A 14408-nucleotide genomic window follows, 5' to 3' on the forward strand; every position below is an offset into this window, starting at 1 on the left:
AAGGGGAGAGAACATCAAGGCAGTGGTGCAGAGCTGCACAGGAGCACCAGAAGGATTGGATTGGAGATGCTTGCGTGGCCGAAGGGTTGCTGAGTGCTTGTACCAGAGGGAGTAAACTACAGAGCCAGGGTAGTGCCCGAGTGGACAGTGCATGGGATTGGCGTGAAGAGGCTTATAAGGGTGACAGGGTCTAGAATGTGACCACAGGGGTAAATGTCTAAGGGGGAGTGGACACAGTGAGATTTGAGTCACTCACTCCTGGGTATCTCCAAAACTCTGTTGGTGGCTCTATTGTAGCACTTTTTATTTTATATTGTGATTTTTGGTTTATATGCCACCTCCCTCTTCTAGAGCCCTGAGGGTAAAATCTGTTGTGTGTAATCTGATGTCCTTAGTGCCTAGCACAGTATGTGATACACAGTAGGTAATACGTTTGTTAGCCAACTGTTAAGAGAAACTTGGGATAACTAGGAAGGTTTAAACTTTGACTGGATATAATAATACTCAGCAACTATCAGGTATTTCTTAGGTGTGATAATGGTATTGTGCTCATATATATATAAAGAGTCCTTATGATTCAGAGAGACATGCCAAGATATCTAGAGATGAAAAGATACCTGGGATTTGCTTCCAAATAATCTACTGGGTATGTATGTGGGCAAGTGGTGGGGATATAGATGGAAAAGGTTGACCATGGGTTGAAAAATGTTGGAATTGGGTTATGGGTACATTGGGCTTATCATGCTGTTCTCTATATTTACCTAGGTTCAGAATTTTCCAACATGAAGAGTCTTTTAAAAGTTCCTGGAAAAAATATATAGTATTTGTTAAATTATTAAATAAATGAGTGGAAGGATAAAATTTGATCTCATTGACATTGTACGCTTTCCACATACATATCTTCTAAAAGAAGCTCTCATAACCTACTTTTTAAAGCCTCTTTTATTAAGGAATTTGTGTTTGCTGGCAATTCATACCAGGCATGGTGGCTCGTGCCTGTAATCCCAGCACTTTGGGAGGCCGAAGAAGGAGGATTGCTTGAGTTCTAGACCAGCCCAGGCAACATGGTGAAACCCTGTCTCTACAAAAAATTAAAATTAGCTGGGCGTGGTGGTACATGCCTGTAGTCCCAGCTACTTGGGACACTGAGGTTAGAGGATCGCTTGAGCCCAGGTGGTTGAGGCCGCAGTAAGCCATGATTACATCACTGCACTCCAGCCTGGGTAGCAGAGTAAGACCTAGTCTCAAAAAAAAAATAAATTAATTAATTTTAAAAAATCCATTAAAGGGGATGTAAAATTTAATTGATGTTTACTAGGCATGTTATGAAACAATTGAATTAGAAATTTGTTCCGACCTCCCAGAGGCTTGTAGTAAAACGAGAAAGTTGTTTGAATTTGGCCACGTTTCTTAGAAGGAATATGACGCGAGGCCAGGGGAGAAAGAGAAATAATGGGAATCTTGTCTCAGATGACATCTCCTGGGAACACACTCAAAGGCTTAGCATGTTCTGTCCTGTCTGCCTTTCTCACATCATTTCAGAAGCAAAATATTGTCAGTGATTTGAATGTTTATAGCTCTTTTCTTCAGAATAATTGAAGACATATCTTTAAGCTGTAATAGAGGGGAAGGATGAGACATTCAGAAAGTGTATATTAGTAAAACAGTTGTTTCCATTGGAGAAAATCTGGGAAAGTAATAAGGTGAGAGGAATCATACTCTGGGGTTAGTAAGAATCATTTAGGTCACTACTTGTTATGGAATATTATGTAACCACGACAACCCGTAACCCAATCTGTTGTCCCCAGAACAAGAGGCAGAGGAAGGGGACGAGGCAAGAGGCGATTTGGTCCAGGTCGACGGCCAGGGCGTCCTCCAAAATTTATCCGCCTGGAAATCACCAGCGAAAATGGGGAAAAGAGTGACGACGGGACACAGGTACAGGGGGATGGGAAGGAGCCCTCCTCAGATGCTTGTGTGGAGGACTCGCCAGATCCCTGACAAGATCTAAGTACAAAGACCTTCCCAATGTTTGTAGACCTTTCCTATCAGAGCTTGCTGCCTGTTAATTAAAGCATGATTGGAGAATGCCAGAAAAGAATGTATTTTCAAGTGTTACCTACAACAAAAACCCAACTTTGCCGCTCTATAAAATTGACCAGAGTTAGTAGAGGTGGACTTTGTTTAATTAAACAATTAAAATTATTGATATTCCAGAAAAGTCAGATCACAGTCTTTTCCTTGTTAAGTGGTCTGGAACCTATCCTGCTTTTGCCTTCTGTGCATAGTTACCTAATTAACTTTCCCAGAGGGAGAATATTTTTTCTGAGTATTATGAATCTAGTCATTCCTAAATAAGCAGCAATTCTAAATCTGAGCCGACAGTCCCTCTGGCACTGATCTCTATTCCTGGTTATTTCAAATTTCAGGACTTGCTACATTTTCCCACAAAGGAGCAATTTGATGAGGCTGAACCAGCCACTCTGAATGGGCTGGATCAACCAGAACAGACCACTATCCCAATCCCTCAGCTGCCACAAGAAACCCAGTCTTCCCTGGAACATGAACCAGAAACTCACACCCTGCATTTGCAGCCGCAGCATGAAGAGAGCGTGGTGCCCACCCAGAGCACGCTGACAGCCGACGACATGCGCAGAGCCAAGCGCATCCGAGTAAGTGGGGAAAGCCGGCGGCTCCTTGCACCTGCCGGTGATCTTCCTCCCACTAGCAGCTCTCTGGTGGTTTTCCAACCTATTCACCGTCCACTCTGAAATCTTGCATCTAGCCCGTCACGTGCTCGATCCCATTATTTCAAAAGATCCCATTATTTCTCAATGTCTCAGTGCCCCATGGCAGGCTGGCATGGCTGGTCCTAGATTCAACCAATTTAGTAATGACACAGAGGCCTAGAGGTTGGCAGCTCCTGGACTAGCTCTCTGCATCCCTCAATTCACAGATTGGAAGTGGAGAAATAAGTACATTTAGTTATAATAATCATTTATATTTTAAACCAGGCTAATTTGTGCCTAATCATAGCTCTCAAGTTAATTTTGGGTAACTAAATGTGCTTATCTACATCTTCCCAGGGGAGAATGGCAAATGTCATTACTCATCAATGTAAAGTGACCTGTGTCCAAGTTGATATGGCAGGTACAGTTCACACACCTGGGGATAGCTTGAGCCAAAGCTGTCAGTCGGAGAGTGAGTCAGTGTCTGAGTCATGTGACGTGTCTGAGTCACGTGACTTGCGTCTTGGCCTCAGGCCATGCGGCTGCAGGGCTTTCCTGACTTGCAGTTCAGATGCGTTTTCTCTGATCTCACAAATAGCATTTGAGTCTGAGTTAGGAACTGCAGGGGATTCGTGGAAAACAATATGGCTTTGTGGGATGATAAGTGTCTGTGCTGATAAAAACCAATGACTTAAAACCCATGTTTGTGGCAGCTGAGTGCATAAAGACTTACTGGTACTTTCCAGTAGATGCAAGAGACATTTTGTGTAACTTCCTAGGCTGTACAATTTCTACATGCATGATTGTTTCAGTGTATGTTTCTTTTGGTCTTCTTATTTGCCTATAGGCTAGAAGGGACCTTGAAAAATAGTCTAGTCCGTGCCTTCATGTAAAAACACATTTAAACATTTGTAGTCAATGTAAAAACACATTTAAACATTTGATAGCTTTGAAGGGCTCTAAGAACTCTGAGGCTAAACAGCCTTTATGAGGGCCCTGTAATCAAAACATATAAAACTCTCAGCTCACTGTATATTATTTCACAAGAGTATATCAACATACAGAAATATAGGACAGCAAGGAAAAAAAGCTATGAATTAATGTCATCCCATCCGTCATTCTCCTTTAGTTCCTAATCTGCACTTCTTTCTCTTGCTCAGTTACTATATTTTCTGCTCTGCCATTCTGATTTTTTTTACTAAGTCCAGAGAAATGCTTGCTAGATTTCTTTTTTTTTTTTTTTTGGAAGGAAAAAAACCCGAAGCCCACACATGCAGTGAAGTTGTGGATGCACAAACACAGTCCAGCCGTAGTTGTACTTGCATTTTTGAATGAGCAGGGTTACTGGTTTTGGTACAAGGTTCCTTGTGGCAAAGCAAAAGCCATATGTATTTGGTTTTTGGAGGTCAGTCTTAGTTGAGCTATTTTGTTTTTTTTTTTTCTCTCACACATTCTAAAAAGCAGGGCTATGTATTTTTTCATCTTTTCTATCCAGATTGGTAATGACCAACTGAAGGGAAGTCTTCCAATCCAATTGGTAATGTAACTATTTTTCTCTCCTCTAATGCTGCCTGCTCAGTTGGAGCTGCAGGTAGGTTTGTTTCCTGTGTTTCACATAACAGAATGTTACTTAAGTGTTTGCCTGACCTGCTGTTCTTTGCAACCTGTACTTACTAAATCCTGGTGGAAACCACAATTTGGTTGCTACAGTAAATGCAAATTAATGAAATAATGATAATTTAATTGTAAATAGATCAATGAATAAATTGTGGGCTGCAGGTTCCTCATATACCAAATGAAGGGTAGGACTAAGTGATCTCCAAGGTCCCTTCCAGCGCTAAAACCATTGGAATAACTTCTGCAATGGTGTTGAGTTCTAACTGTCTATTTGGCACTGTGCTGGGTACACAATAGAATTTTCACTTGAGCTTGCAGTCTAAGTAGGAAATCAGTACTAATGTAGGGGAGTTTACGGTTAGGTGTTAAATGTGAAAGTATAACTTGGAAGAGTGAAAAGTCAAAGTAAAATAGAGGAGTCGGGATAATTCCTGGCTGAGGTGAGACTTAGACTAGCCCTTGAAAGAGACAGAGGAGGAAGGTAGACTGTTTCAGAGAATGATAGCGTTAGGATCACAGGCCCAGACACAGGAGGTTCTTGCTGTGGTTCGGACAGTGCAGACATGAGCCTGGCCCTGGCAAGGGTGCACTGGCAGGACAGTGCAGAGTGAGCTGAGTTGGGCAGGGATGGCCAACCAAAGGCTTTGAAAGTGGGCAGACAATTGTCCAAAGGAAAGTTGTTTAAAAGACCCCAAAACTGCCAGGCACGGTGGCTCACGCCTATAATCTCAGCACTTTGGGAAGCTGAGGCAGGTGGATTGCTTGAGCCCAGGAGTTCGAGACCAACCTGGGCAACATGGTGAAACCCTGTCTCTACTAAAAAAAAAAAAATACAAAAAATAGCTGGACACGGTGGCACGCACCTGTAGTCTCAGCTACTCGGGAGGCTGAGATGAGAGAATCCTCTGAGCCTGGGAAGTTGGGGCTGCAGGGAGCTGTGATCGTGCCACTGCAGTCCAGCCTGGGTGATGGAGTGAGACCCTGTCTCAAAAAAAAAAAAGCCCCCCAAACCCCAAATCAACAAATATGATTGTTTGATTTCCTTTTTGTGTCAGGATTAAAATAGTATGAAAATTGATCAATAATTTAGGTTCTTTTAGCTATTAATATCAAACTTTAGAAACATTTTAGTCAGGCATGGTGGCATATACTTATAAGTCTCAGCTACCCTGGAGGCTGAGGTGGGAGGAGTGCTTGAGTCCAGGAGGTCGAGGCTGCGGTTAGCTATGATCATGCCACAGCACTCCAGACTGGGCGATGGAGCAAGACTCCATCTCTAAAAAACAAACCAAAAAACCCCCTAAACTTTAGAAACATTTTATAATCTTTGTCTACAAATAATCCGTTGTCTCAGAATTCACTGCAATGTGAGTTGAATCCCAAATCACAGAGTTTAGCAACAATACGATTTTGGTATCCCTAGAGTAGCTGATATATATTTCTAGTGTGGTGGATTGCCTGATGAACTCAGGAAGCAGAAGAACTAGAGTGGATCTATGTGCTCTTTCCAACATTTTTCATGATTTCTTCTAGAAATGTGTACGGGCTGTGGCTCTGAGCTACAGAAGACGCCTTAGAACAGAAATGGCCTGCAAATGGGTCAAGGGATGGGAACAGTTTCAGCATTTTTACGACCTTGTAACGATCCTATTAGTATCATTAGATCAGAGAAATATAATCTACTTGAGTATAGACAATGTTCAGGGCTCCATGGAAATTGAAAAGATGATAAGGTTTGTCAATAGAGCCAAGAAAGTGGAGCCAGGTGGTGGCTCAGTTTAAATCAAGTGTCTGAAGGTACTCGCGCTAATCAGAAATGACAGAAGACCGATTAGCATAATAGACCAAAACAAAACTCAGTCCTGGATTTGGCACCTGAGGAGAAATGGCATCCTCAGCGGGACCACAATCAATGTGCATTGTGTCTGTCCTTGGACACTTCAGTGAACGTAGATAAAGGAAAAGATTCCTACATGGCAAAAGTGCTCTAAATCTTGTACCTTTGAACCTCAGAATAGTATTGGTTCATCTGCAGTATTTCCGTAAAGTTTTGAAAGTAGACAAAATAGTAAAGCTTTTATGTAAAATTAGGATCCAGATGGAGTAAAAAGATGAGGTGGCTGCTGAACTGTGCACAGATGTGAAAGCAAGCCCTGTGGCTGATTTGAGAACAAAACTATGCTTTTTTTTTTTTGAGACAGAGTCCACTGCAACCTCCACCTCCCAGGTTCAAGTGATTCTCCTGCCTCAGCCTCCCAAGCAGCTGGGTTTACAGCCCTGGGGTTACAGGTGACTGCTAACACGCCTGGCTAATTTTTGAATTTTTGGTACAGACAGGGTTTTACCACGTTGGCCAGGCTGGTCTCAAGCTCCTGACCTCAGGTGATCTGTCCGCCTCGGCCTCCTGAAATGCTGGGATTACAGGCGTGGGCCACCGTGCCCAGCCAAGAAAGACCTATTCTTAAAAATCTCTGCAGATGCTATAGAAAAATCCTTGAAATCATTTTTTTTTTAGTTTCATATGAAATATATTTCACTGATTCTCAAACTACTTTTGAAGACCTCCTATAAGCTAAGCAGCTTATTAAGGAATCTGGATATAAAGGAGAATAAAGTATGACACATCCCCTGAGGCAGCCCCATGAGCTGAAGAAGACAACAGAATTGCTGTTTATCTACTCAACATAAGTGATTAGGTAGCAGCTTAAAAATCTTTCTCCTAGCCCTGTTAGGGAAGCCCTGAGAAGGAAATTTCGTGTTACATAGTAATTATGTCTAGAAATTTCACTGAATCAAAAGTATTTTGTTCTCCTCACATGATGATTTCACATTAAATTTAGTTTAAAAGTTGATGCTTACAAGTAATTTGAAGTTAAGAGTGTAAGCATTGTTCACTGCACTTTCTTCATTACACAAACCGCACTAAGATCTCCACTAATCCTTCAATTACTGTTCGTTTATAGCTACATAGGCTCAGCCATTCACAGACATACTTGAAAGATTCCCCCACCCCCTACCCCCGCCTTGTAGCAATCTAGAGCGTTCCCTCAGTGTTTTGAGGAACTCATGAATGAATCTTCATTATAAGCGTAACTGAAAGATTGATTGATTCTGCATTCTCCGTGTAAGAGATGATTTTGTCGATCTGCTCTCAGCAGAGCATGAGTAGTTTTCCCAGTAGTGGTGATGGGTTTGCACCGAGTACCCATGCTCTCCCACTTGGGTTCCCTATAACAACTGCATGAATTTACAAGATGGCTAATCAGCATTACAAGTGCAATCTGTGCCTGAAAACAAACAGCAGAATTGCCTGGTCTAGGCAGGGAACAGTGTGATGAGCTTAACTTTGTTAGCATGGCATTCTAACCAGTAGAACTAACTAGCTATGCTGGGACCTTATCTTCTGTTTTCTAAGTAGAAAGTGATGAAATGCTTATATTCCATTTATGACGTGTGCTCATGTCTCATTCACATAAATCTGAATCCTTTTCAGTTCTTTTTCTTGAATTGAGATCTATAATTCTCATGGCATAAAATTTACCCTTTGAAGTGGTTTTTAGAATATTCTGAAGTTGTGCAATCTTCACCACTCTCTAATTCCAGAACACTTTCATCACCCCCAAAAGAAACCTGGTCTCCATCACCCCCAAAAGATGCCTGGTATCCATCACCCCCAAAAGATGCCTGGTATCCATTTCCTTCTCCACCCTGCCACTGGCAAGGACTACCCTTCAGTTCTTTTTATTGTCTTTTTTTCCCCCTAAACGTTTTAATCAAGCTTCAAATTCTTTTTCTCATGGATTTCAACAAGTAACATTTGGCTGACTTGCTCCAGCCTGATTCCTGCATGTGTGACTTACCCTAAGTCTTTTCCTCCAAATCTTCCATTTTTATCCTGTTCCAGTGTGGGATTTGTTTTATTATACAAGTCTTCTATTGGGAACACTTTTTTTGTGTTACTTAAACCCTTTCAAAAGAAAACCCACATACATAGATGTAAAACAAAACACAAAAAAGTTTCGTCTTTTCAAGATGAACTTCTTTGAGGATGGCTTCATTTTCAGTGTCTTCACCAGAAAAATCTTTCAACTGTGTGTGTCCTAGAGTTGAACTTCTATGGGAAGTCTGTGATTGCAGAGATCATCCTCTCTTTCTCTGTAAAAGTGTGATCCAGTTGCACTCTTAATTGCATCACTAAATGATCACATTTGTGTATGTCTTTCAGAATGCAGCTCTTCAGCATCTGTTTATTCGGAAGTCCTTCCGGCCTTTTAAATGCTTGCAGTGTGGGAAGGCCTTCCGGGAAAAGGACAAACTGGACCAGCACTTGCGCTTCCATGGGCGGGAGGGGAACTGCCCACTGACCTGTGACCTCTGTAACAAGGGCTTCATCAGCAGCGCATCCTTGGAGAGCCACATGAAGCTCCACTCAGACCAGAAGACTTACTCTTGCATTTTTTGCCCAGAATCCTTTGACCGCCTTGATTTGTTGAAAGATCATGTGGCCATTCATATCAATGATGGCTACTTCACCTGCCCAACTTGTAAGAAACGGTTCCCAGATTTTATCCAGGTGAGTGTCTACTACTGAGATTCCTGTCTGCTTCCTTCTTTTGGTAAAAGAAACTTCGATTTTTGGAAAACCGAGACTGCCTAGCACCTGCATTTTCATCCCTTCTTTGAAACAGCTTTACAATTGAGAACAATATTTCTTCAATCAAACTACTTTTATAAACAAAAGATTATTATGACCCTTAATTGTCCAGATCAGACATTGACATTAAAGTGTTTCAGTTATATTACAAGTAATAAACACCCAGATCTGTTATAATTTTTAAAAAATCTTTCATAATCCATGTCAATATCTATTGCTTATAAAATATACAGAGCCTGTAGAAGACATACTCCCATTTCTGAGGGGCTGAGAACATCCCTACTACTACTGTGGTTTCCTGCTTGCTTTAACCAAGGCCATACGTTTTGGAAGGAAACAAAGAGAAAGTTGGTATATAATATACTTTTGTATCAAGAACCCACCGCCTCCTCCCCTGTAGTGTATTCTTTGTTGGAGCAAAATGGGTGAAGATAAATTTCAGAATACGCATGATTTCATTTGGACTTTACATGATAAGATTTTCCTATGCCTGTCAGTGAATAATGAAACATTTTGTAAAACTACACCTTTTCATTTACCAAAGGAAAAGAAGACGAGGATTTACTTTTAGTTCTGCTAGTGTTGAGAGTCTTGGAGATTTTCTCACTTCACACAAACTGGTAGAAAGGTTGCTTTAAGGCATAATTTAATGGCAAAAGAAACTCCAAAAATAATGAAGCAAACTGTCTTATAGGAATAGTTTGATAGGACTCACTACTTAGCTTCCTTCGTCAGCTCTTCTTCATTGGATATATGTGGCTAGGAGAGTTCAGAAGCCCTATTCCTTTGTTTGTCTAAAAATAAGGGAAGTAAGTCCCAGTTGAGAAATGACGCCAGCGTCATGTTGCTCTCATAAACCGGTAATGTCTTCTGTATCCACTCATTCATGTCTTTAATTCTTCAGAACTTGATTTTATAAGAAGATGTGAAAGCATCAAAAGGGGCTAAATTGCTTTTATGCAGATTAAAGCCGGAGAAAAGTAAGGAAGAACTGGTTTTTGTCTTCCTATAGATCCTTTTTAGCGAGATTCATTTAAACCCAAGGAACTTTTACTTTTTATCTTTAAAAAATGGGCTCCAAGCAAGCACTCTCCCTCCTCTCTCTCTCCCATGTTTCAAGTTGTCGGGGAGGTCAGGATTTCTAAGGCTTTCTGGATACTTGTTTTGTTTCTTTGTGACAGGGACAGTATGTGTTATTGAGGCCAATTATCACATCTGATTGGATTCCTCGGCGGGGTTGATGAAAACCCATTGGTAATGCATTTGGCTCCCTCTAGCGTTGACAAGCTGCCTTTGGTCGTTTCCTTTGGTGCCTGTGTCCCCTGAGTTTTCCCATGGTTTTTACTGCCAGGTGAAAAAACACGTGCGCAGCTTCCACTCAGAAAAGATCTACCAGTGCACAGAGTGTGACAAGGCCTTCTGTCGCCCCGATAAACTGCGACTCCACATGCTCCGGCATTCGGACCGCAAAGACTTCCTGTGTTCCACCTGTGGGAAGCAATTTAAGGTATGACACCAAGACACAGCCCAAGGTGGGTCTCGTGGCCACTGGAATTATAGCAAGCTGAGGGTAAATGCCTGTTCAGTTCATCAGTGTTTCACCCACTTCTGATGAACTGGACCTGAGATGCACTTTGGGCCTTGTGTTTGACTTAGCTATAAAATTAAGGGGGAAAACTTACTGTCTCAAAATAGTTAATTCAAATCCCCAAACAAGTAGAGTGAAAATGCATCTCCTAAAAGAATCCAAATGTATAATGACAAGTATAACTAAATTGCTATTGAGATTTCCTGACAGACCAATACCTTTACTTAACATTCAGGTCAAGAGGTTTTTGTTGAGCTCTGATTAAGTACAAGAGCCAGTAATTGAGCCTCGCAGGCAGCAGGACTCTCATCTAACACAGGTGGGAAATCCGAGGAGTGCTGAGAAGGCTTAGACTGCTTTGGAGAGTGTTAATGACCTCAAAGATTAAAGTAGAACATTATAAGTGTTGGTAACCTACCTGGAACTTAGAAGAAGCCAAGCAAAACCCTGCAGGGGACCCAGAAATAAAAGTTAAATAAATAAATGTAAAAACAATGAAAGATGCTTCATTAGGATATCAGGTGATTCTGCAAAACCATCATCGGAAGATACTCTACTGAATATGATTGTAGGCCACACTCTCATAGAAACTGGAAAAGAATCAGAAATGGATTCAGGAGAGGAAAGCTAAGGGTATATTTGTGACAGATGCAAAGAAATTAAAGAGAAATAGAATTTTCAAAGCTTGTTTTATGGTAGTGTGTTATAAAATATAATCTAATGCCTTTTAATATATAGTAGCACAATTTAGAATTGTGTAGCGAACTCCAATGTGAAAAGTATAAATAGGTCTGGGATTTTTCTGTTTTTATAAAAAAATCATATCTAAAAGGATTCCTGTTTTGTGATACTGTTTGGCCATCCATCCATCCCATCCAGCCAATGTTTTTTGATTTTTCATTTTGTGCCAGATACCATATTTTAACACCTTGGAATATTTCTTCAAAATTTCTTTTCTTGCTTTCATTTTCTCTGTTACTTTGACCCAGCATATTCAACACAGTTCAATCAGGGAAGCAAAGCCACTGTGAGTGTCACAGAAGATTTTCTTATAGGACTGAGAACTGAATTATAGGAGAAGATGGAGAAGTGGGGGTCAAAGGGAGAAGCTGGGAGGTCGGAAGTCAGCAGTATGCCCACAGAAGCACTGGTCTGGGTGGTCCAATGGGAACTTCCCTGGGAATCTAGGAACCAGGCCCTTCCACCTGCAGTGGGGGCCGGGAAGGAGAGCTGGTACGGTCTGTGGAAGACTGTGTCGCTGTATCTGGTGGCGGATATGGAGCTGGCCAGCAGGGCTGGCAGTCAGGAAGACATCTTGTGGCTGGGTGGGAAAGAGAGGATAAGTAGGGACCCACAGATACCTCTGTGTGACACTGTCTAGAGCAGCATGGAGCTGCTTCCTTTCCACCTTCCAGGCTGGTATGAGTTTCTGTTTGGCTAACCCAACTCGGAACCATGCTGGGAAGGAGACTCCCTTCAAATGTAGTTCCCCTTAGCCGAGTTGACCCAGCACAAAACCACTACCACCTACCTTCCTGGCATATTTTCAAACTAGAATCAGAGTAATTTTTCTGGAGAACAGCTCTGATGTCATGTCCTTTCTGAAAAACTCTTTAATAGCTCTTCACGCAGATAAATCCCGAAGTTCTTGTTACTTCTAAGATGCTACAAGATCTGGCTCCTGCCAGCCTCTCTGGTTCCCGCCTCCCTGTGCACTCAGGGTGACCTGAACTCCATAGCTTTACCCAAGTGTGGCGTACTCTCTCTTCTTGGGCCTTTGTTTGCACTTGCTCTCACTCCTCGTCCTGACTTGAAACTCACTTTCAAACTGTCATATTCCTTTACCTGGCTAATGTCACTTCATATGGGGCATTTTCTGATCCCTGGATTAAGTGCTGCTTCTCCCATGAATTCCCACAGGGCCTTTTGCTGGTGACCCTGTCGTAGCATTTGTGTATTGCATTTGCCTGTCCTGCTAAGTGTAAGCTCCATGAGGGCAGCATTGAAGTCAAGGTGGGACCTTCTGACTTTAGGGAGTTCACACTAGAATAGAGAAAAGAATAAAGTGGCCAGGCGCGGTGGCTCACCCCTATAATCCCAGCACTTTGGGAGGCTGAGGCAGGCAGATCACCTGAGGTCAGGAGTTTGAGACCAGCCTGACCAACATGGAGAAACCCCATCTCTACTAAAAATATAAAAGTAGCCGGTCGCGGTGGCACATGACTGTTATCCCAGCTACTCAGGAGGCTGAGGCAGGAGAAAAACTTGAACCTGGGAGGCGGAGGCTGCGGTGAGTTGAGATCGCGCGATTGTACCCCAGCCTGGGCAACAGAGTGAGACTCCATCTCAACAACGCCGTGAGAGGGATTCACTGATTTGGGGTATAGGGGAGACCTCATGGATACGGTGACACTTTTGAATCCACTCATGGGTAGGAAAGAGTTTGCCAGCTAGGGAAAGGGAGAGGTGAGGAGTCAGGGAGGGATATTGGCATCTCAAGCAGAGGGAGCAGCAGGGAGTAGCAATGCCACGTTCAGGAGATGGGGAGAAGGGGAGTGATGGAGGGTGTGGCAAGAGGAAGCCAGGGAAGCAGGTTAAGCTAGCGCGCTGTGCTAAGTCATCAGACTTACCAGGAAGTGAGCCCTAAGTGTTTCAGAGCTGGGCTAATTCAGGTGGAGGCAGTGGGTGTGGAGAAGACGGGCTGTGTTCAAGACAGGTGTCATGGGAAGCTGACAAGACCTTGCACTTGGATGAAAGGGGGAAGGGTAGACAACGAGGAATGCAGATTTGCAGCTCGAGAGGCTAGATGTTTAGGAACACCACTGATACGAAAAAGCACGACTTAGGCAGAAGGAGTGGGGGCAGATAGCGGATTTGGTTTGGGGGATGTTAGGATGGAAAGGCCTCATGGAGATTTGGCATCCAACAAATGTGTGCCTGTCACGATGTGCATAGCATGGTGTGGTATTTGTGTTAGGCTTTGAAATTTACGTGATGATTCGGTTAAGGTAAATTGGTTGTTTAAAGGGAATAGACAGGGGAACTAGTAAACATTGATGCTTAGGAAAAAGTGGGAATGCGAGAGGAGTTGGAGGAAGAGGAAAAGAAAAAATAGCGGCAGTGCAGCAATGCTTTGTCATCGTATTACACTAAAGAAAAATACCGTCATTTAGGGCAGTGTCCTTAATTCAAATCCTACTGCAGCCTACAAAGCTCTGAACATTCCCTCCTGGGCTTTCCAGAAATGAAGGCGGGTGGGATAGGAAGAAAGAGCAGTTGGGTCATATGCATTGTAGCAGAAGAGGCAGGTGGGTGAGGGAGGTCCGGCAGTGGAGCTGGGCCCTTAGCCTGCTCCCCGATACTTGGTAGGCACTCAAGGAATATTTGTTGAGTAAATGTGCTGAAAAATGAAGTCCTTAAAAAAGTCCCTGTACCAAAAGGTGGGAAGAACTGGTTTGTAGAAAGGCTCAGAGTCTCTACAGGACTCATAACAATTCATTCATGTGTCCCAGAGCAGAGAGCCTCACTGGATCAGGGAGCTGGCACTTTGTTTGTATTCAGGATGGGCTCTGCCTAATTCTCTCCATGGACTCACATCAGCATGTGTCACTAAATAGTGAAACCGGGAGCTGAGCCCTGGGCCCCATGCTCCATCATAATGAACAATGGATTTGTTTACTTGAACTTCTAATTCTGTAAGGTGAGAAGTTCTAAATCCATAAGATAGAGATTCTCACTTAAATTCTTTTGGGATTTAGAAAAATATAATGTTTGCTGAAATGTGTGGGAATTGAGTATACATTGGTTTTTTTTTTTTTTT

The 14408-nt window shown here is 42.5% G+C and overlaps 1 protein-coding gene across 1 annotated transcript in view; it reads left to right on the plus strand.

The window, feature by feature from the left end:
- The window catches only part of PRDM10 (PR domain containing 10), a 128723-nt gene that overhangs the window by 86093 nt on the left and 28222 nt on the right, over positions 1-14408 (plus strand). Inside the window, exons 9-13 of the mRNA XM_011968276.1 lie at positions 1809-1938; positions 2430-2672; positions 4309-4320; positions 8572-8919; positions 10352-10507. Coding sequence (XP_011823666.1) covers positions 1809-1938; positions 2430-2672; positions 4309-4320; positions 8572-8919; positions 10352-10507 — 889 coding nt within the window. The remainder of the gene's footprint in view (positions 1-1808; positions 1939-2429; positions 2673-4308; positions 4321-8571; positions 8920-10351; positions 10508-14408) is intronic.

The sequence above is a fragment of the Mandrillus leucophaeus genome, unplaced genomic scaffold (genome assembly GCF_000951045.1).
Source record: "Mandrillus leucophaeus isolate KB7577 unplaced genomic scaffold, Mleu.le_1.0 Scaffold835, whole genome shotgun sequence".
Classification (NCBI taxonomy): Eukaryota; Metazoa; Chordata; class Mammalia; order Primates; family Cercopithecidae; genus Mandrillus; species Mandrillus leucophaeus.